The sequence below is a fragment of the Athene noctua genome, chromosome 1, assembly GCF_965140245.1.
Source record: "Athene noctua chromosome 1, bAthNoc1.hap1.1, whole genome shotgun sequence".
NCBI classification, from domain to species: domain Eukaryota; kingdom Metazoa; phylum Chordata; class Aves; order Strigiformes; family Strigidae; genus Athene; species Athene noctua.
The window spans coordinates 207,107,485-207,130,730 of NC_134037.1; the positions used below are offsets into that span (position 1 = coordinate 207,107,485).

Here is a 23,246-nt window from a genome sequence, read left to right on the forward strand (position 1 = left end):
TCTTTTTCTGAAATACACAGGAAAGGTTAAATCCATACAAGAGAACACAGAGGACATTACGACCATGAACAAAGTCTTAACCCAGGTTAATTACCTGCTCCTTCTGTGTTTCTTGGGCTAAAAAATACTGAGAGTTAGGACCACAGAGCTACTATAGGGACTTTCCCAGTGTTGTAGCTTTGTCTCCAACTATTAGGAGGTTGTAAATAAACAGCAAACTTGGAGATTTGCCTCTTACGAAGAAGTAGTAACTACTATGACTTTCCCAACTTTCAAACAGAGGTTTTTTACAGAAGCTTTTAAAGATTTGCAATGACTAAAACAAAGACAGGAGTGAGAAGAAAAAGACAGTGATGGCACATACTACAGAAGCCAACAAGAAAAGCTGCCAGGGTGGGACTTATCTCCTCCATGTGCAGTGGTGCAGAGCTTTGGTTATGCACCTACGCTCCTTCCACAGGCAAAAGAAAGAGGCAGGACCCTCCAGGGCAATTCATCTTGCCCTAACATGGACTTCTAGAAAAGCAGATGAACTGGATGCCGAACTTCCAAATGGTTGAAGTTAAACAAGTGGAAACCCATCCCCGTGTTAAACTATCCTTTAATTTCAGCATGAAGTTCTATGTCTACACATACACAAATATACGCAACTAAACAAATACAGGCAGACACTTTTTACAACTCCTGCTAAATTTAAAGTGCTCTGATCGTTCAACGTAAACAAAATCTGCACTGGGAAAGGAGGGGCTCTGCTTGCTATACTGCTGGATGAGAAAGTGCATTAAAGCACATCTATTTCTATGCAGTGGTAGTTACTAGTTACTCATGTGAAAGTATTCCCATTAACTAAAAAAACCCCAAAGACTGCTTACTGGCCCTCTTGTAGGTGGACATGTATTTATTCTACTTCAGCCACAGCTGGCCTCACTGGTGCTCAGGAGTGCAGGTGGTGGAGCTGCCCTGCCTGCACTACTGTGCTGGAGAGGGTCCCCAGTTGACACCCTCCTCAAATCTCTCCATTTTCTCATAGTCCCTTAGCATCTTCAAGTCCCTCTGTCACCACTTTGGGACCACAAAACTACACTGGATACCACCCAACAATTTTCTGCTGCGGACGCTGTTCTGGGAAGGACAATGAAATGCACCATTTTCTTGCTGCACCTTCCTCCTCATCCCAAGCATTTTTTCATTAAAACAAGCTAGCTGTCAGAAAAGAATGCACAAAACGACAACCCGCTTTTGATGAAAATGCTAGAAGCACAAACACCACAATGCTGGCAAACGAGCCTTTCAAAGAAAATAGAAAAAAACAGACTTGTTTGTGTTTCTTTATTAAAGTAGTGTGTATTTCAGAGGTAGTATATTTTTCCTAAATTACTATAAATAAACTCTTCCAGCAATATTTTTCCATGGGATAATTAAATAGGTTTGGACCCAATAGTAAAAAAAAATTTTAAATCTGCTGGTATAACATTTTTAAGCAAAACATTTTCACTGATTTCTCTGTAATTCCTTGGCAGGTGAAGGGGAATGAATCAACATGCGAGTGTTTCTACTAGGTCTGCAACAGCTTGTTGGTCTGGCCAGGAGCAACACGAGGAAAGGTGATGGGGATACAGCCCCTTGCTTTCTCTTGGTGAGCAAATCTCCTTGCTTTCTCCTCAAGTTGGACCTCTCAAAACCTGAGGGAAAAGAGTGGCCACTTGGTGGCCACTTCTCAGGTGGAAGTGCCCAAGCATGGACGCAAAGCAACGGAAAAGCCAGAGCGACCCAACTGCTGTGCAAACCCCTCTCCTGGCAGAGTCTGGGTGCATCAGGGTGGGAATCTCTACAGCTCCAACAGAGGAGTAAAGCTACACACACTGAGTCTACCCTGGGAATGAGGTTCTACAGGAGAAGGGGGATATCCCACTGATATGAAAACTGCCATTAACATAACACACCACAGAAGAAAAGGAGAAAGTATTATTTTTCTTTCCTAGCCTGCCTCTGCCAACAACTCTAGGGGTTCTTTATAACAATGTCTTTCCTTAGGGAAATATAATTCCTGGGTTAAAGATACACTTTCAAACATAAAGCAGGCATAGTCTTAAATATCTCAAGTGCTGTTTTGATCACTAGCACTTACAGAAGACATTCAATTTTGTTTATTTTCTTTTTCAGTTGCCTTGTCCCACTTGTGATTTTAGACAGCTTCTATGCTTACAAATTAGTGACTTCCACACACCACATGGAGAAGGCTACATTAACAGACCTGAACGTCTGAAGCCTGTCATGATCTTCCTTTTGAACTTAGGAGTTAATAACAGACTTTTGTAAGTACTTCAGTACTAGGGTGATTCTAACTCCAGCTGGGTTAATTACACAATAATTAGGTACAAACATCGCAACACAAAACACAGCTACATCATTATTTGCAACAAATGTTAACTCTAAATAAGTGCAACCTGTCCCACAAACACTTGCTATAAACGACTTAAAAATAAAAGTAAAATTTGATGGGGTAAACACAGAAAAAAAAAATTCTCTGGGAGAATTTTTTTTGTTAAAAAAAATTAAAATAAAAATCTCAGCACTCATTTAGAGTTCGGGATCTTGTGAAAGAAAGCTTTAAAAGGAGCAAACCTGATTTGCTGTGGCTGTTGCGGCGAAGGGAACACTTGTTGCAGGAGTTGTTGCTGCAGAGACAGTGGCGGCCGTAGCGTTGTGCATCATGGGTACTTTCAGGAGGGGAACCATGGAAGCAATGAACAGGAGGGTGCAGCATTATGGTAAGAGAAGTGGTATTTTTGGCATGGTGAATATCAAGAGCAGCAAGCCATCATCATGGGTTAAACCGGCAGATGGCATGCAATCACAGTGCAAAGCGAGAAAGCGTGGCGGAGAAATAAAAAAAAAAAAAAAAAAAAAAAAAAGGGAAAATAGCTTATTACAAGTACAATTAAAAGAAGGTTGTCAACACAATCGGCGATTCCCAGAAAAAAGAGCAAGGACCACTGAAAATGCAGGTGTTATTTCTAAGAAGATGATTACTTGTGGAAATTAGGTCTCTACCAAAATAGGCCATTACCTGAGAATTTTTACATGGGCAATTTGTTCTCCCCCAGTATCAATATAAAGCACTCCAAAATAAAAATCTACTTAAAAAACCCTGGTGGTTTGTACTGGGAAGGAAATTGATAAATGTTTATCTTCAGTTTTAAACACAATCAAAAAAGAAATAATTTTCATCTATCTTCATTTTGAAGTAAGCCAGATACTCACTGTCTTCCTTTATAATCCAATTCATGCATTTTTCTACTATCACTGCATAACTGTTAGACTTTATCAGAGTTAAATTACCATCTGCTTTGAGGCAAAAATCAGGAGCAGGATGATAATAATTTTTATGATTTAAATACTACTTTGTTTGATCTAAAAAAGCAAGGTCGATTTTGTGAAAGTCGCTTCTTTTGCTCATTTTAAGAATTAATCAGCATCTTCATGGGAGAATTAACTTGATGTTTTAAAGGCTTGATAACTGCTTATCTAAATAGTCCCACAAAAAAATAAATCACTGGCATAGGACTATATAATAGAAGAAAGATTACTTTTCTGTCTTAGAGGCTGTTTGCACTGGACTTCCATTTTGTATGCCCAAAATGTTAATTCCAAGCTGAAAATATATTTAAAGGAGGAGCAAGGTTCAGATCATGGGTTTCAACAGAACTCTGTGGATCAAAGTAGGCATTTCTGGGAAACGCTGATAAAACTTTCTAACACACAGCAAAAAGGAGAAATAGGCACACCACTATGAAACTTTAAAACACTGATGAAATTTGCTGGCTTTTTCCAGTATTTTATGATTTTATAGTACTAGACAATATAAAATATAAAGAGAAATAAAACTTTGGAAACTGAAAAGCAGACTGGAATTCATGGTATTATGCTTTTGCAGTGTAGTTGTTATAGCAGGTGATATCATATCTAACTGCAGCTTTCATCTACAAATCTAAACACTCTTCGAAGTCAACGAGAAGGACAAGCGAACCTTTACTTCTAGTCAGTGCCTACATCTTGCCTAGGATTTTTGAAACAAGTGAATATACATAATATACAGTATAAAAAGAGATCAATAAAGAAATTTGGAACCTACCAATACTGGTAGCGGGTGTCATGCACAAAACTGACCCTGCGTGTCATGCAATGATAGGTGAAAAAAGTGGATAAAGGGAAGAAACAGGTTAGCCGTTTAGAGTTAACATTCAAAGTGAGATTCAAGCATAACCACAGAGAAGTAAGTTAGTTAAATGAAACTGTAAGGTCATTCATAGCTTTGCTTTAACACAAAAAAGGTGATTGTGTTCATTCTAAACTCCTGAGTATACTGTGTGACTTTTGGCATGTTTCTGTGTGTATACAAGATACTTCATAAACTTTATTTAGTACTTTTATCCTTTCACTTAGTACTTTTGCAGCAACAGGTTTTTGTTTATAGAAACATCTTCGGTTAAATCGCACATTATTTGGGAATTTTAGAACTCATTGCATAATTCAGACAGCTCAGTAGTGTGCAGATCAACATTCACCAACTTTCTGATGTGCAGCAGAGAAAGAAATTAAAATGGAATTAGCTGATACTGTTCTGCAACGGCTTTGCCACATTTGTGTTTGATGTTAACATACTCATTCTTAACATAATGCTGGAGGTGGAGAGGTGCTTTTGACCAAAGAAAACACTACTGTGACAATTCCTCAAGCTAAACACCTCAAAGTGTGTAACGCTCCAGCAGAAGGCTCTCAGCACACCTCAAAGATGCTCTGGAAGGATGGCTCACCTGTCACGGTTTAGTTTTGGTGCCTAGTCCAACTTTAACCTGAGAAGACCAAATGATAAAAATCCCTGTGTATTTTCAGTACAGTGCATATAGCAAGCTGGTGAAGGTGAGCAGGTAAAACGACTAGTCACAGGTACCTGTATATCTGATACAAAGTCAAATATGCTTCCTGTATTCCTGCTTACTTACTGCTGCAGCCCCAACCATCACAGTGGCAGTGTAACTATGAATGACCTTATTCAAGAACAGTTCCCAGAGAATACACAAAGTTCCTCCTCTAGAGGCTATAGAAACACTAACAAACAGCAATGGGAAGAGAGAAAAGATCTGTTGTTTTTAAGATCATCCACCAAACAATAAAGAGAAGGTGACAAAGCAATCAAACTGATGTAAAACAAACAAAGTGCAGAACTTTGGAGGTAAGCCATGCTAAGTCAAGCCCCACACTTTTTATTAGAGGAGCAAGTGGTTAAGAAAGCAGAGAAGTTATATAAAACAATTAAGTTTTATATATATTCCAGCAGCAAAACTTATCTGAAAATTTAACTTAATACACACACACACACACACACGGAACACATTTGAAAATTTATACCAGTTCAGAAAATATCACACAATCATTTAAAATCCAACAGATTATGTCATGCATTGCTCCTTAGGCCTAGGTGGCATGACAGTCCTTACACCCTTCCAACCTTCTCAGGAAAGGTGGGAATATCAGACATAGCATCTTTAACGAAAAGTTCATGACACCCTCTCATATAGAGTGGGTTCCTCTTTCCTAAACTCCTCCCATACCCCACTCCTCTTTCTAACATCCCTTCTAGGTGCTCTTGGTGTTCACAAAGAGCAGGACATTCAGCACTTTGAGAAAGGTTTTCTACTCTGGGCTTGGGCTCCATCTGCTACGTTATGCCTCTATTTCTTCTTTTTCAATGCACTTGTTTTGGGGCTTGCTAACAACCTGGCCTTTAAGATTTGGTTTCAAGATCCACCCTTCCTACCATCAGAAATTTGTAAGATAAAACTATAATTACAACCATTAGTTGGAAAGAGGGATGGTCAATAAAAAGTACAAAGAATGAGCTACTTAAGGAAGCATGAGCATTCCAAAAGTCTGGAAAATAACCGAATGCTATTTCACTGAAAAAGGTTTAAACTACTGTATTTTCCATAGTTAATATAAAATCCTTGGCAATTGCAAATAATAGCGATAAGCCCTGAAATGGAGTGCTTAAGAGAAAGAATAATGCATATCCTACTGCAAATTCTCAGGGTTACAATGTAAAATAAATTTCTGGAAATTTCTGTATGTTTGTAAGCACAGGGCAGTCTTCCATTCAAGTCCAAATAGGCAGTCTCACAATTTATTTATTTTTTTCAAACACTCCCATAAATGTCAGTATGTTTTCTGCCACAGATATTCTGGTGCACTGATGTGCTAAAAATACAGCATGCTATAACTTACTATTATAAATACAGGGGCAGGCTCCAAGGTTTGTTACTCAGGCCTTATAGGAAATTCCATGAAGTCAAAGCCATCTGTGTTTGTTTTTATCTTTAAAAACATATGGGAATGCTGATAGATTGGGAAATCATCATGTGTTGCATTTCATTCCTTGTTTAACCTACATTATTTCTATAAACTAAAATAACATCGCTGAAATGTCAAGTGCATTTGCAAACACATAGTTTTAAACAATTCTGGAAGTTCACACTCAATAACATTCTGATACTAAAATATGTAATTTGTTAATTACAAATGAAATCAGTGAGTTCATTGGGCAAGATATTTACCTTTGGGAAGTTTGGAGTGGGGGTGACTGACATAATTTAGAGGGTTATGTTGTTATTGTTTACACGAGCACCTAGCACATTCTTTCTCTCGAAGTGTTAAAGAGGAGCCCTGCCATCAGCCACGGTGCAGTTCAAACCATCTCTAAATGCTCTGGTTTTTACAGAATTCTGAGCACTGAAATGCAAACTACGTTCACTTGTCTTCAGATCACCCCTTTGAAGAATTACAACCCCAGCTATTAGCCGCAAATGCTAGGAAAAGTTCTGAGGGCATTCGAAAACCATGAAAACGCATCTGATGCCTCAAAGCCCTTTAGTGCAGCTGCGGGGAGCAATGTGGTTCACCAGTGCTTCCACACTGGTATCGACTGGAAGGTTATGGCTGGTGCTCCCCTTCTTGCTCTGCTCATGTGTGGCTGGGGTAATCTCCATGGCTGCAAATCAGCACCTGAGGGAGCAGAAGGATGTGCCCCAGCCACGACATACTTTGAGTGGCATTTCTGGAGCGTGAGGCTTTTCCCAGCATTTTTGTTGGCAGAACTTTGCCCTTTTGTCTCCTAGGAGAGCGCTGGCAGATAAAAGTCAAAACACAGACAATTTAAGTAGGAAAAAAGGGGCAAACTCTGGACAACGATGAACGAGGCCATGAATGTGAAAAGCAGCCTAACGGTATGTTGAAATTTCTGCTTCAACTCTTGTACTTTTGCAGGAGGAATTAAAATAATGCGTAAATTATCTGTGCAGACTTCACCTCAAGTAGGGCAGGGAGCATAATAAAACCTTCAGTTAAGTGCAACCGCCTGACACGAAGGAAGCCTAAGGAACACAAAATTGGTTCAATGTGGGTACAACATACCTGTTGGGATAAATGCTGCATGTTGCTGCAACTGAGCATTGGCAAGAGCCTGTTGATAGTGCAAGACACTGGGATTGAAAACGGCACTGGCACCATTGCTTTTTTCAAGTGCTTGTCTCTTTGGTAAAGGGTGAAGAACACCAGGAGGAAAGGCCTGTAAATAAGAAAGTTAGTTAAAATGGCATCATTTTTAAGACTTTGTCTGTAACACATACATAAATACAAAAACTTATTATTTTTTAAAGCAGCTAAGGATGCCTTGCCATGCATATTAACTCAAAGCACAGCAATGTAAAATGAGTGAAATTTTGTTATTGATAGCAAAAGCATGGTACTATTAACCTAAAACTGTAGCAGCACAACTACTGAAAAGAAAGGTCTTTAAAGCAACAAAAATGGCATTGCCTTTAAATAGGTTTTCAAATATTATAGGGAGAAAAAACCACTTGTGTTTCATTGCCAAGTATTTTCTTTTTTAGATTTAAATATCATTTCCTATTATTATACAGATTAATGGATTACATTAAGCGTTTTCAATTACAGAAGCAGTTTTATCTCAATTCGACTTTTCATGAGAGGATATTTAAAAAAATGAAACCATGTTAGGAACCAAACTAAATCGTCTGCGTTTATTACGTATGAGAATGAGATGGATAAATAGAGTTTCTGGTAAATTAACGAGTATGTGAAATCATTTCCGGTTGATGTTCAAAAGTAAAGCGATACAAATTTCATTAGTTGCTTCTCTGAAAAAAAAAAAAAAAAAAAAAAAGGCTACATGCAAAGCAAAAGGTGAAAGGTCAAAGTACCAGGTCTACAGTTGCTTCGAGAGGTCGCTTCATTGCTTTGGCAGTCGACTGAGTCTTTTAATAACAGGCAGCGAGCACATGATGGCAGTGGGCCAATGGGATTCAAGCGAATTAACATACAGGTAAACAGCAAGCAGAGGTGCATCATGGGAACGGCATTGCATTTGTGGATAGGTGAGAAGGAAAAAAATATTCTGAATGCAATATACAACATACAAAACACTAGGCATGCACAACAACAAAAATGTCTTCTAAAGAAATGAATATTACATTTCGAATTAGTACCGAAGCAAAAATGCATCTACTATACCTTAGTTAAAAGCATATAAGAGAGTAAAATATAGATGTTTGAAATTCAGGAAAGTTGAGTAAAACAGCAGCTTGCAGACACTATTAAGCATCGTATAAACACTTCACAGAGATGCAGAAAGTTTTAAGGATATGCCTATAAGAATTCCTGATAAGTTAGTGGTCACATTTTAAAGCAGAAATATCCATTTGGAAGGCTACATTTTTAAATACAAAGTACTAGTGAAAGTTGTAATGCATTACAAATGCTATTAATATCAGTGCTTACAAGGTGAGGGTCTTTTAGTTAAGAGAAGTGTGTCACTCAATAGATTTGGGGTTCAAAGTGAAAGAGGTTCTCCTCTTCAAATACAAAGCAGAATAAACAGCATGTCTAATTACACTAACTTATCATTAATTCTGTTTTTTTCCCCTACAGCTGGGTCATTTTTGTAGATTTTTTTTCTCCTTGGAACTTACCACATTACATTGAGAGGGGAAAAAAGTCTTTCAGATTTTAAAACATTTTCTAAATTTTGCTACAACCTTCAGTACTAGCTTCAGAAGCAGGGAGTAAAAGTACTGCTCTCAATTCATAAGCGAACATTAACATATAAGTTATGATACTAGTCCTGCATTATTAATCTTTTAAAAATAAAGTATTTAGGCATAGTACATAGACATATACATTTATGTATACTTCCATAATAATATCAAACTTACGGCTGATATGATGGCATTTTGTTAATAATCTTCTCATAAAATACTACTTTCAAGTTTTATAGTAAATAATTCTTACAAACCTTTGGAAAGGAAGATTTATTTAGAAATTGGAATTTTTACTTTTGTTTTTTAAACACAGGCTGATATTTAGCTCTTTTTAGGACATGCAGATTATGTCTATCTTGATATCAGTATGTGGAAATAGGGAACAAAAGTGAAAAAAAGGAGGACAAGGCATAAAATGCCTACAAACAGGTTATGGTCACAAGATTAGCTGCTGCCAACACAGTATTTTGCAGGATAGCCCTCACTGCCTATTCCTTGTTCCTAGTTCTGTTGCATCTACGTTGCATGGGACTTCCTTCCCCATCTCTCCTTCAGCACATTTAAGGATTACATACCCTGACCTACAGGATCTGCTCATCTGTTTGGGTGCAAGACTCAAGAGATAAAAAGAAACACCCGGTGCAAAATGAGGATCTGAAGCACCTTCTTGTGTCTAAGCAGGGTGCTGTGGCAGCCCACATGTGGTACCTCCCATGGGTACCCCCGCAGGGGACATCACTCCATCTGCATGGGGCACAGCCTCAGACTCACTCTGCATCCACCATGGATGGAAGTCTACATGGAGGTGAAACATTACATCTGAATTCAGCATTATGTGATGAAGTCCACAAATTCAAATAAACATCATTAAGAGTAAAGCACTTCAGTTAATTACCTTCATTATCCAAACGCAGATCTTATCTGATCTCACTTGTTAATTTACTATCTATTTATGATAGCCTTTCTCCACTTCTTCTCCATGCTTTTCTTAACCTCACCTCCGTATTTTGAAGCTTTTTGCTGGCTTTCTCCCCATCTACTACAGCAAGTTTGGCCTCACAGTTTTCCCAACCTGAAGGCTTTAACTTGAACTGTTTCTAGACCTGCTCATCAACCTTGTTTCCATGTAGTCCCTGACTCTTTTCAGGCTTTCAGACTGTCCATTTTTCTCTTCCACTTCATATTTTCTTTCTTTTTGTCCTGATGGTAAAACCTCCTGCTCAGCATTTGATCTCCTACATAACTAACAAGCGAAAAAAATCAATAGCTACAGTCTGGACAGGAAAAGGCTACAGAAAGGAAATAAACATGATAACAAAAATGATCAAACATACTGAGGCATAGTATTTGTCTGCCGTATGTCACATTGGTACGCTCTGTCTCCTGGAACGTGAGCAAGACCTACACAGCAGAGGCCTGCATGTATGTGCAATTTGCTCCTCACTAAAATCAAACACAAGAAGGGAAGCACACAAGAGGTGGAAGAAGGGACAGATGGCCCAGGAGGAATAGGGACATAGCCTGGGCACACAGGGATGGGTTAGAAGAGCCAAAGCTCACCTGGAGTTGAATCTGGCAAGGAATGCGAAGGACAAGAAGAAGGGCTTCTCCAAGTACATCAGCAACAAAAGGAGGAGTAAGGAAAATGTGGGCCCGCTGCTGAATGGGGCAGGCGACCTGATACAGGACACTGAGAAAGCTGAGGTACTGAACATTTTCTCCAAATCAGTCTTTACTGGTAAGACAGGCCTTTAGGCCAGTGGGAGACCAGTGGGAAAGTCTGAAGTGAAGATGATTTACCCTTTAAAGAGAAGGATCAAGCTAGGGAACATTTAAACAAACTGGTTGTACACAAACCCATAGGACCTGATAGAATGCACCGACTGAGGTGCTGAGGGAGCTGGGCAATGTCACTTCAAGGCCACTCTTAATTATCTCTGAAAGGTTCCTGAGACTGAGGGAAGTTCCCAAAGATTGCAAGAAAGTATATGACACTCCTATCTTCAAAAAGGGCAGGAAGGAAGGTCTGAGGAATGACAGGTTGGTCAACCTCACCTCAGTCCCTGGGAAAGCAGTCAAGTAAATCCTCCTGAAAACCATCTCCAAACACATGAAAGCCAAGAAGGTGATGAGGAGTAGTCAGCATAGATTTATGAAGGGGAAATTCGGTCAGTGCTTAACAGACCTGACAGCCTTCTGCGATGAGACTGGCTTTGTGGGTGAGGGGAGAGCAATGGATGTTGTTCCTCTTGACTTCAGAAAGGTTTTCAGCACTGTCTCCCATTTCATCCTCATTGACAAACTTATTTCATATGGACTAAACAGGAAGCACTGAGATGGACTGAAAATTGGCTCAACTCTCAGGCTCAAAGGGCTGTCATCAGCAACACAGTCCAGCTGGTGGCCAGTCACTAGCGGTATAAAACTCAGAGGAGTGAATGATACACAAAATAGATGTGCTGCCACTCACAGGGACCTGGAAAGGCTAAAGAAATGGGCATAGGGGAACCTCATTAAGTTCAACAAAGAGAAATACCAAGTCCTGCAGCTGGGGAGAAACAACCCCAGACACCAGTACAGGCTGGGGTCCACCAAGACTTGGCAGAAAAGGCCCTCAAGGTCCTGCTGGACACCAAGTTCAACATAAGCCAGCAGTGCGCTCTCAGACCAAAGGCAGCTGACAGCATTCTGGGCTGCATTAGGAAGAGCATCACCAGCAAGTTGAGGGATGTGATCCTTGCCCTCTACTCTGCATTAGTGAGGCCACACATGGAGTGCTATGTCCAGGTCTGGGTGCCCCAGTACAAGAAAGACATGGACATGCTAGTAAACAGTCCCTTAATCATCCCCAAAGATGATAAGGGACTGGAACACCACTTATATGAGGAAAGGCTGAGAGAACTGGGACTGTTCAGCCTGGAGAAGAGAAGATGCAGGGGAATCTCACAGGTGTATATAAATACCTGATAGGGGAACAAAGATGGAGAAGGCTCTTCTCATCAGTGCCCAGTGACAGGACGAGGCAATAGGGACAAATGTACATATAAGAAACTCCATTTAAATGTAAGGATTTTTTTTTTTTTTTACATTTTTTACTGTAAGCATGATTTAACCATGGAGCAGGTTGTCAAGAGAAGTTGTGGAGTCTCCATGCTTGGAGACTTTCAGAAGCTGATTAGGCAGGTTCTGGACAATCTGGTCTAGCTCATCTTGTTTGAGCAGGGGGATTGGACTAGGTGATCTCCAGAAGTCCTTTCCAATGCCAACTATGAATTCACATTTTAATTTATGTTGTACATACTTCAGTGACTTTTTATGCTCTTTGATGCACCATATGAATATTTGGAGCTCCCTGAGTACAATGACAGATGACACCATCTTCTAATACACTTCACATTTAAGCTGTACACTGTCTATAGTCTCTTTCACAGTGTCTTTTCCATTTCTTTTTACTTCAAAAAATTTGAGTAAAAAGTCCTAAACTTCAGTGTTCAGAAATAGAGACAGGGCATTTTCTACAAGGTCCCAGACTGCAGAATTCATTGACCTTCAATGACCTTACAAGATTTGCCTACAGTGCTCTAACCCTATCCACAACACTCACCTATACAAGCACTTCTGGACCAGAGCAATGAGGCCAGCTCCCCCAGGAAGGAAAATGTCTTGGACACAATTTCAACCTGGGAGCAACCTGCAAGTGAACCCTACAGGGAAGCATTTGTATTTCCGCCTTACTTTTGCTCTCTAGATCCAACTGAGCATTCTCAGTCATTCTTGGGTGGCCTTGCAGGCATATGTCTTTTCTATCACTTTTTTGTTGTTACTGCCATTCTGGTGATTTTTCAATCACTCTGTTTCCAATCTATATTAATCAAAAAATTGTTGGATTGTAAAGAATTTTTTCTGTTTGGTAGTCTAAACAAGCCATTAAAATATTTTGTACATCTTTTTCTGCAAAAAGTTACCCTAAATTACCGGTCCCTGCCGCCTTCTCCTGTGGCATTAGAATACTAACATTTCAATTCTGTGTTTCCAAAGATGCCTCGTATTGCTTTGAGGCTAATGCAACTCCAATTACAGCTTATTTAAAATCACAGGATATATACTCAACCATTACTGAAGTGCAAAAAAATTAATCCCCTCATCTCTCTCCTTTCTTCTTTAGAATACTGCCTAGAAATATTACATTCTCAAAATGGACAATAAATATTGCACAATAGAAGCTAATTAGAATAAAAAACCAATCTCCTTTGCTTTAATTTCCAGATGGTATGCAATTTCTACAAGCACAGGAAAATTTAACTAAAAATCATCCAATTTGAAACAGAGACTGGGGATACTATAAGAATATTAAAACTTAAGAAATGTTCTTCTGTTTAGAGGTTTGCTTTCTTGCACAGCTTACCCTTTGTCCCTCAAAAAGTCTGGTCTTTGCTAATTTGCTAAATACAATAGCTTGGGGTAGTTATATACTGTACTGTATTGTGTTTCTGGTAGGCTTTTTATCCAGAGAATAACTGTATTGTCTATAACTATTGTATGCACTGCCCACAAGTCCACAAACCACATCTGCTTAATTATTCGTCCACTGCCAGCAATGAGGACAATGATTCTTTGATTTGCTGCCAGCAATTTTGTCTCCCAAGTCAGATCCTGCATGCTCAATTTATTTAACTTTTATCAATACCACTCTATTTAAATTTAACAACTTTCCTGGTAGCAGTCGTAAGAGAGATCCAATACTGGTAAATGGTTGGGCTGACTTGTCTGAACAGTTTTAAGTAAGAGCTTAAAATACCTGATAATAGAAAGTCCTCAAATCTCCTTTCTTCTGATTACAGTTACTATGCTGCTTCTTAATGATTTCCAGTTTAGTTTTCTGCTTTAAACCCTGTGATTCAAGTAACTTGCCCGTGACAGTGGGAGAGGCAAGAAAAGTCTCTAGGTGTGAGATTCATCTAACCAAAGTTCAAAAAGATATAGTCAACACTTTTTAGTCAGTGGGGATAGACGTTTATCTATAGAACACAGTTCTCTCTCATCCACAGACAGGTACTAATGATAGATCGGATGCATTGGGCTTTTTCCAGTACCTATAAAGTAAGACCAAGGTGGCTAGGCTAGGCTCAGATATCTAACTGTCTGACATCTAAGGTGGGGTCAGTTGAATCTTAACACAGGTTTCTTTTCTACTACCAATCTCTGAGGCAAAAGCTCTCTCTTTGCTTTTCTTCCTTTTCTTCCAAATTTCCACATGTATATCTGCCATCAAAGAGCTAAAACAGCATCTGTGCCCCTATTTTCCAGGGGACATTGAAGCTTATCAGTTTTGTTTCTGTTTGGAAATACTAGGGGCAAATTTAACATATAATCAAGGCAGAGAACAGAAGTGGTACAGAGTGTCATTTGCTTCACTGTCTTGGATAGAAATACAGCGTTAAAATAAGGGCATAAAGGAAAAAAAGTGCTTCCTCCCATCAAGCAATAGTAATAATTTTATAAATTCTTATCTTCTATCAAAAAAACAAAAAGAAAAAAAAAAGAGGCAAAAGAGAAAAGAAAGTTTAAGCAAACAGCATTAAATTGAAGCAAAATAGGCATCAAAGAGCTTCTGTCAAAAGAAGGCAGCCATATATGCCAGCACTTACCATCACAGTCGCAGCTGCCGCAGCTGCCTGGGCTGCCACCGCAGCCTGGTTGGCTTGGTGTTGCGCCGCTTTGATTTTGGCCTGCAAATGTGCAGGAGGGTGAAAATACTTGCATTTCTCCCTCATGCAACGACCTTTTATGTAATCCATACACACGGTTACGGTGTTGTCGTTTGTGTCAATCATTGTGCTGTCTGCCGGGTGCGCAAAGCGGCAATCAGTCTCTCCACGCGCACAGTTTCCCCGCTGGAACTCCCTGCACACCTACGTGCAAAACAACACGCGTTGCAGGGGAAGAGCTCGGCGCAGTGTGAAAGGGCAGGAGAGCCCCGCAACCCCAAAAGACAGACCTGCCCACTTCCCCAGTTAGTTCAAGTTTTTCAGCAAATTCAGTTTAGCAAACCCTTCATCTTTTGGGAGAGGAAAATGCATCTATTTCACCCTCATATGCTTGGCTCCTTGGGTAGCTCTGCGGTATGGTGGCTAAATGAACTTGACATGCAACAGAAGCATTCCCAAATGCCTTTCCTTTTTTCTGTCTAGAAAACACCTGGGAAGGATACTTACTGAAGTAACTGCCCTTGCAAAACTAGCTGGGAATCACAACATATTCAGTCCCTTTCTGACTACACTTTATATTCTTGCTGGTCCATTTGTAGGGAAGAAGTTCCTCTTGCTGAGGCCTGGAGAAAATATGCATCAGACACACTATATTTTTTATTTTTTAGGGAGTCTACAAACAAAATGGAGAGGCTCCTTAAAAATAATTTTCAGAAACAGGTAGAATGAACATGCTGATTTTCCCAAGAAGAAACATGCTCTAGACACTAGTGCTTAGGCTTTTGGGAAAGGATATTAATTTCTGCAAGACCCATTTGGCCTTCTTGTGTACTTGGGTCACAGATTCCACTAAGCCCAGCCATGTGGGGATCCACCAACACCAGGGAAGCTCTGCACATAGCTGGGGGCTTGCCCCTTCAGCCTGATGCAGGGTTGGTAACATTAAAAATCTCCTTTTGTAGCTCAAGGCTGAAGGGCTATACCACTCCCCTAATATCCATCTACAAGGGTATAAAATTCCCCTAATATCAAGGCATAGAAACCAGGACAGAATTAATACTGCAACAGAAATATGCTTGTTAGATATTTCAGCGAGGCATATCTTTACAGGCATGTATACTTGAGGTATTTTGGAAGAGATTAACTTTACAAAAGATTAAAATTCATGTTGATGTCTGTGTATTAACTTTGAGTAAACACACTACCTTAAAAAAAAGAGGTGTTTAATTACCACTGGCTGCAAGTGTAGAAATCCTGTCTGATTACAAGGTCTTTATTTGTAGCAACTAAATTTAAGCATCGTTTCTAAAACAATAAAGTTTTTCCCTCTAGGATCTTTCACACAGCCTAACAGAGGACTGTATTTCTAGTTACAGCGGTGTCTACAGTACCTCCAGTTTATCAGTCCTGAGAAGTTTCTGGGTAGCAGTTGAACCGGGGACTGAAACCGGTGGACTTCCAGGAACAATGACAGGCGGCGTGGGTAGGATCTCAGTCGGGACTAAGCCAACTCCTGGTGTTACTGGCGTTAGGTAAGGAGCAAAGCTAATAGCCGTGTTCGTTCCTATTGTGGGACCCACTGGAAATGTGGGCTGCAAAAGGAAAACACAGACCAAGATGAAAAAAAACCACTCCTTAATCAAGAGCTTACTAGTTGTCTTTTGTGTGTTCTTTCTGGCACTGATTCATTTTCTTAATGAAAAAATTTCAAACAGCTGGCAAAACACACGGCATACTCTCTTCTTCTAATCAGGTAACACATTCCAGCAGCATATGAAAAAACGCCTTTGTAGCTCTATTACTAGAAAAGAGGTTGCTGATGCAAAGGAAGTTGTACTTTGAACCTGAATCTCTACAGAGGTCCAGCTTACATTGCAGGCTTATTTACACATCTAAATGTAAAAATAACATAGACTTTATTGCTTTTTCTCAATACTTGTTTTCCTTGGGAAAACAGGCTATTTTTCAAAGTACCAGATTTCATAGGTGAAGCATTATTAACTATATTTAAGCCATATTTCTAATAACGGTATATATAATGAACTCTTTGGCATGTAACTTCCATCTGTTTGCATGCTGTATTTTGCCACCTCCTGCAATTATATGTTACTATGGTTCACATTGAAAAACCTCACCTTTTCAAATGTTTGTGTGTTCAGCTGTCACCAGTGGCAAGCAGAATAAATATTATAATCTCAGCTGGACACAATATTTAGAAAGGGATTATTCAGGCTTAGCTAGAGTTCATCTTACGAAAAAATTTGATTGGAAGGAATGATATGGGTCTAAAAATCTGTTTCATGCCTTCCTACAGCAAGTCAGTGAAGTCACAGAAGAGCGAGCACTTGTGTGATGCTAAAACACTGACCTACCAAGGCAGAATGGTGGGTTTGTTACTGCCAGCTCCATGGAGGATGGAGGCAGAACATCACCATGGTCAGACCACGGTCAGACCTGGAAAGTGCTTTAGTTCTGCAGAGCTGACATTTACCTGAGAGGCTAAAGTTATAATTATAAAGGAGGAAAAACTATGCAGAAAAACAGGACACATCTCAGATTAGCTTTCTCAGAAATTAAATTCCCAAATAAGCCAGCAGCTAGAAATGAACCATATAACAGCAGAACACTAAGGAAAGACTTAAAAATGCTTAACGAAGGGGGAGTGTCTTTCTCATCAAGTCAGCTTGCATGGCCTTTGTTGGTGAAGGGATGCAAGCCATGCACAGTATATAGAAAATATGCAAAGAGAAAGCATAGGAGCTAGAAGCCTTATTTCTGGTTTGGTTTTGCGTTTTTTTTTGTCTTTGGAATCAATTACTAAATTATAAATGAATGTGAGTTAGTACCAAGAAGGTGCTCTGAGCAGCAGATTAGCCAGGATATCCAACTGTAAAGAAATGGCATCTTCCTGCCCTAGAGAGTTAAAAGTAAATAATGCTCTGTTTTTATCAGAGGTGAAAACTGCTTGATATCAAACAGCCCAGTTTATATGTCAAGTGCGAGTGAAATTCTTGAGAGCATAATAATGAACATTTATCTGAAACAACAGTTCAACTATGTTGAGGACAATATGTGTTATGTGAAATATAAATAACAGCTTTGTATCAGATATAATTTTAAGAATAAATCCACATGTCAAATGACTTCTATGGAATTTTCTTTCACTTTTTATCCATTTGGTCAAGACTGAGTCATCTTAGTCTAGCAATTTATGCAAGATGAAGAAATAAAACCCAGCACTTTTACCACAGCAATCAGTACAGCAGGCATTACGTCAATGAAACTGTAAAGTTCTAATGATGAAATGGGCGAGCAGAAAAAAAGTATAATTTTGCCACTTCAATTTTTCTCATAATACTAAGAGATGGAATCTATTACTTCATCAAAACTTTTTCTGGTGAAAAGTCACGCAGTAAAAAACCAGGAAATATCAAAACATATTATGTGCCAGTGTACCAAGATACATTTCAATGAACATGTACCAGAAATTCAGGGACTCCTGACACCCAACTTTTGTTCCTGCCTCCCACCTTACAGCAGATATTTCAAGTATAAAAACTCATTTGAAAAAGGTATCTGGGGTGAGCTTCCTGTGACCAAATACAGATGTCTTCCTTTGAGATTCTTACACTTGGCTCCTGTGGTAGCCATGGAAAGACAAAGGCACTTAAAAAAACAGATAATCCAATCCAAATGCAAACGTTTGAAACAAGCCAAGCAAATAGTAATTAGAAGTGCCTATGTCTTTTGATAAACTATAAACGGACCTTGGAAGCCCAACGCAGAAGTTGATGCCAACACTCCAGATGCCTCAAGTTAGCGAAAGAAATCCCACTCCAGTGGGATGCCTTACACTAGGCATTCAGATTGAGAAAACATCATTAGCAGTCATGCGTGAAAAGTTTAATTCAGATTCCTTGCCTAACCATGCTTTGGAAGTCTGGTACAATGAGGACCTCAAGTGCAAAGGCAGCCCAGAGCAACTGATCATTTAAATGTATATCCAAAGGTGTTGCTCATGCGTGCAAGGCTATAGTTTTATGACACCTTCTGGATTTGAAATGTCCCAGGCACCATACGCATTACCTTAAAATAAAACATGGAATTTGTAAAGTGCATGCACCAGCAATGTCTTATTCTGGGACACTTGAGATTTTAAGAGAGTAAGAAAATGCTACCCAGAATGACAGTAACCTTTGTTCCTCGTACTGGGATTAAATACTATTTAAAGCCATTCAAATCCATAGACTCCTGAGAAACTCTGCATTCCTACTCAAATAGCTTACTAGCAAATTATTATTATTATTGTTATACAGAATTTCACCTCCAGAAGTAGTATAGATAAAAACCTTGCAAAGCTAGATTGAACCCGACATGAACAGAATGAAGGAAAAAAACCCGAAATGGAAAAAAATGCAAATTATTCTGGGATAAAAAAATAGATCAAATCTACAGCAACACTCCACTATATCTTCAAATGTAAATATAAATGAACATATCTCTAGCATCTCAGCAATTCCTTAAGTCAACAGACGAGTACTATTTTTATTGTTACTAGTTTAGATAACTTTTGCAGGTCAGTATAGTCTTCAACTTTACTTACCATTAACACCATCAGAGAAATATACTTACCACTGGCTGTAGTGGTGTCCCTGGAAACATGAACTGCATTTGCTGGGCAAGCATTGCTGCTGCAGTTTTTTGCTGGATTAAGTTGTTTCTGCCATTGATTTCCAGTTGAGTTTTTAAATGTGTTGGTGGATGAAGGTACTTGCAGTTCTCCCTTGTACAACGACCCTGGAAAAAGAAGTCACACTAATTGGTCTGCTGCTTTTGATGATACTTTAATGCCTTCAAGCAAAACATTACACTACAATCTAAGCAATAACTAATGAAATACAGGGTGTTTCCTGGGAACTATGTAGCAGACTGGGAGGAGCTGATGGCCTTGAGCTCTGCCTCAGCCAGCTATCTCTGATTGATCATTAAGGCTATTAGCCATGAAGGAAAAAAGAGAAGGACTTTGAAACAACATTTTCATTGTTAAGTATAGATTACTGCTATATACTTAATATTGAGTATTATCCAGACTGCCCGAACTGCCTCTCATGGTATCTTGTCTAGAGTATCTGGTATTACCATAACATAAATGTCTTTTATAAATTACATTACATTATGAATAACAAATTTAAACTTTCTTTAAAAAGAAACACAACTTTTAAGTACATTATATTAAAAAATAACTGTGTGTCTACAGCAGTAAGGATCTAAAGTGGCTGCTCTCTACTTGTGTTCTCTTGTGTGTTCACCCTTACTCCAGTTCACTGCCTTCTGGCCTCCTGTTTTTATTACATCAGCACAACTTCAAACTATTTCCATTCAAGTATAAAAGAACAGAAGTCAAGTTGGTACTTTCACAGCCTAAATTTAGAAACAGTGCATGGAGCTAAATCTGAAGGTACACAGCAAAAGGAGAGCTCCTGGTCAACCTGAAAGCAGGAATTTTTAGACAGTTATGAGACAGTAAAAATATGGGTGGGCAGTCACCTCTGAGGTTGCTTGTGCTGGAGAAGATGGACACGGAACTCACATCTACAAGCGGCGCATCCTGACCAAAACAAAGGTAGTGCAGCATAAAATGTGCCGATACATTTTCCCCAAAAAAGGGAAATCGTAGGCTGCATCAGCAGGTTGTGCAGCTGCAGGGCAAGACCTGCTGAGATCAGAAGCTCCTCGATGACACGGATCACAAACAGTCACAAAATTTTAATAGCTGTGACCAGAGGACCTAAAGCGTTAGACAAACTGCATTTGACACACTCAACTTGTAGAAGGTAAGTTTCCAAATTGAGAGATTTTTTTAAAAGCACTTTTTAAACTTTCCATTCACTTGTATAAAGGCTTGACAATTTGTATCCAAGCAGGAATATCCTTCTATAGCCAAGAAAACATTAAGATCCCTATGCAAGAACACCACACCATACACACGTACACTCTATGTATGTATACACACACATGCACACTGCTACAAAACCTTTAATACCACTTCAAATGTCCCAGAACAACAGTGTTAATGTTATATTTTTTTACTCAGACACTTAAACACTGCTGATTGTGCCTCTAACTGCTGAAAGGATGTAATAAGTACCTACACAGGAGTGAGTTAAACATGTTCAGGAAGGTTCTCCTGCACGGAGACTGACAGGAATGCAAACACCCATTGCCATACTATTAAACGACTGAGAACAGCCCTTTCCTGAACTGCACCTGGCCACTACTTGGGAGCATGCTAAATGGCAGAGGCCAGAGGAGTTCAAGCAAGCTAAAAATTTAAGAAAAAACTTGGTCTTGGCACTCAGGAACACTTCTTGTTGCTGTTTTAACCTGTTAGTATAGATGCAGCCATTTTCAGGACATTGTGCCTTTCTTCTGACTTCTGTTGTGCAAGTCACTAATGTTTTCTGGAACATTACTCTGTCAGCTGGCATGAGCAGAACCAGAAATAGTCATGATTTGATGGACCCAGAAGAAGGCTGGCTCTTCCATTCAAGAAGAACAAGGCCATTGCCTTCATAATGTTAAATTGGAGCACGCTCAGCACAGGCAATGAGCAAATGCTTTTATGCTGGCTGATGAGGCCAACTCATTAAGACATTTTAAACTGACACCTCTTTAACCTTAATCTATTCTGTAAATGAATGGTTCATACAGCAAATCTGAAAATTAAAACAGCAAAATCAAATCAAACCACTCTACCTGATGGAAATACCTGCCTATGGAAACAGAAGTGCTGCTCAAATAAGCATTGAGAGCAACTCTCAACCACAGTGGCTTTTGAAGTACCTTAAGCATGAAGAGTGCCTTCAGCCAGCCCTCCAGTCTTACCTCTGAAAGCACATGGCTACTATATACCATCACTTCAAACTCTGCAAAGCGACCCGCAGGGCACAAAAGACTGGTTATTTCAGAAAACTTTCCAAAATAATCCAACTATACAAAAATGTACTGTCCTCTCTAAACTTATTCATGTATGTGCCTCATTTACTAGTTTTTTGAGCTCCTGGTTAGCAATGAATGTACTATAAAAAAGCTGTGTGGCCCCGTCACACTACTATAGAAAGTGCTGTAAACAGATCAAGCCTTGTTGAAATTAAATGACCCAAAATAAACTGCAGTGGAATGAGCACTGAAAATAGTGAGCAGATTAATTCAGCCCTAGCTACCAAAAATTAAATAAATTCTGTGACCAGCTTACATTTTTTGGACCTACAATGGTTGTGGGAAAACGCCTATAAGCAACTTTTCATTCCTTTTTTAACACATGTTCGTGTCCCACTGAACTCCTGATGAGATTAGTTTCAGAGAGGAACCCCGCCGATTCCCAACTACTGATCATTGCAAGCACAAAAATTCAAACTTGTAGTGTCATCTCAGTCAAATGAGACCCTGGATTTTTTTGTTTATTTAAAAAGTCAACTAAGGAGTCCAACTGAGATGACAGCATATATCCATCAAAAAGCAGAACAGGCAACTATACACAATGTACAAGGGTATTCAACATGTTGGCTGGGTCAACATCTATAGTAAGAGTGTACTTTGGATTCTTGCAAAAAAATACTGTGCTAGCAGGCCACCTCATTACAAATACCGAGATAAAATTGAGTGCTTCGACTTGTAGGATGCATCAGTATCAAGCCTCTAGAGTGAGGCTTGGTTCACTGCAGCTCTAAAAACCACAGCAGTTCAGGATTTGCTCCCCAGTCCCCTCCAGCACACGGCAGCACAAACTCTGTCAGCAGAATGAGGCAGGCAGCAGGGAAAATAATTGCTTCATACAACTTTTAACCTGCTCCCACATATGAGTCAAGAGTCCTGAAACTGAGGGTGCCGACAGATTCGTTTGAAACTTGTTCCCTAGAAGCTCCTGTCACCTGTGAAGCGAAGGTTATCAGCAAGCACATCATAAGCTGTTGTGTATTTCCCATGCAAGTTCACCCAAAAAAATCAGTTTCAATGAGCTGTCTCCTTATCTGCAATGGATAGTAACAATGAACAGACATCAGATTAAATTCCCAGCACTCTGTTACTCCCCTCATCTTGCAAGGATGGTACCTACCTCTGACCTTTCATTTCTCTGCCTTTGTCCTCTATAGCTAGCCTACCCTAATGCACAGAGCCACATTTCAGGCAGGTAATGGAAAATTTTAGCAGAAAACCCACTTTTCTACCGCTAATTATCCAGACTGGGAACATGCTGTGGCTTGCATCGGGAGTGTGCCACAGGCTTCATTCCAGTAGAGAAGTAGGAGAGGGAAAACATGCACCAAGGAGCTGGGAACTCAAAGGACTCCAGTGAGCATCAATCACTCAGGCACAGCAACAAGAGGCTCCACTTCTGTAGGGACAAAGGTCTTGGGAGCTG

At 39.5% G+C, this 23,246-nt stretch overlaps 1 protein-coding gene across 8 annotated transcripts in view; it reads right to left on the bottom strand.

Moving 5' to 3' along the window:
- Positions 1-23,246, bottom strand: part of MBNL2 (muscleblind like splicing regulator 2) — a 112,220-nt gene that overhangs the window by 15,560 nt on the left and 73,414 nt on the right. For 3 of the 8 annotated variants that reach the window (XM_074911373.1, XM_074911381.1, XM_074911364.1), the window contains exons 3-9: positions 19,457-19,621; positions 16,216-16,416; positions 14,765-15,028; positions 8,280-8,333; positions 7,471-7,624; positions 4,136-4,171; positions 2,626-2,720 (exon numbers count right to left, since the gene is read on the bottom strand). In XM_074911373.1, the coding sequence (XP_074767474.1) occupies positions 2,626-2,720; positions 4,136-4,171; positions 7,471-7,624; positions 8,280-8,333; positions 14,765-15,028; positions 16,216-16,416; positions 19,457-19,621 (969 nt within the window). The remainder of the gene's footprint in view (positions 1-2,625; positions 2,721-4,135; positions 4,172-7,470; positions 7,625-8,279; positions 8,334-14,764; positions 15,029-16,215; positions 16,417-19,456; positions 19,622-23,246) is intronic. The other 5 variants (XM_074911397.1, XM_074911406.1, XM_074911426.1 and 2 more) reach the window with 5 other exon arrangements.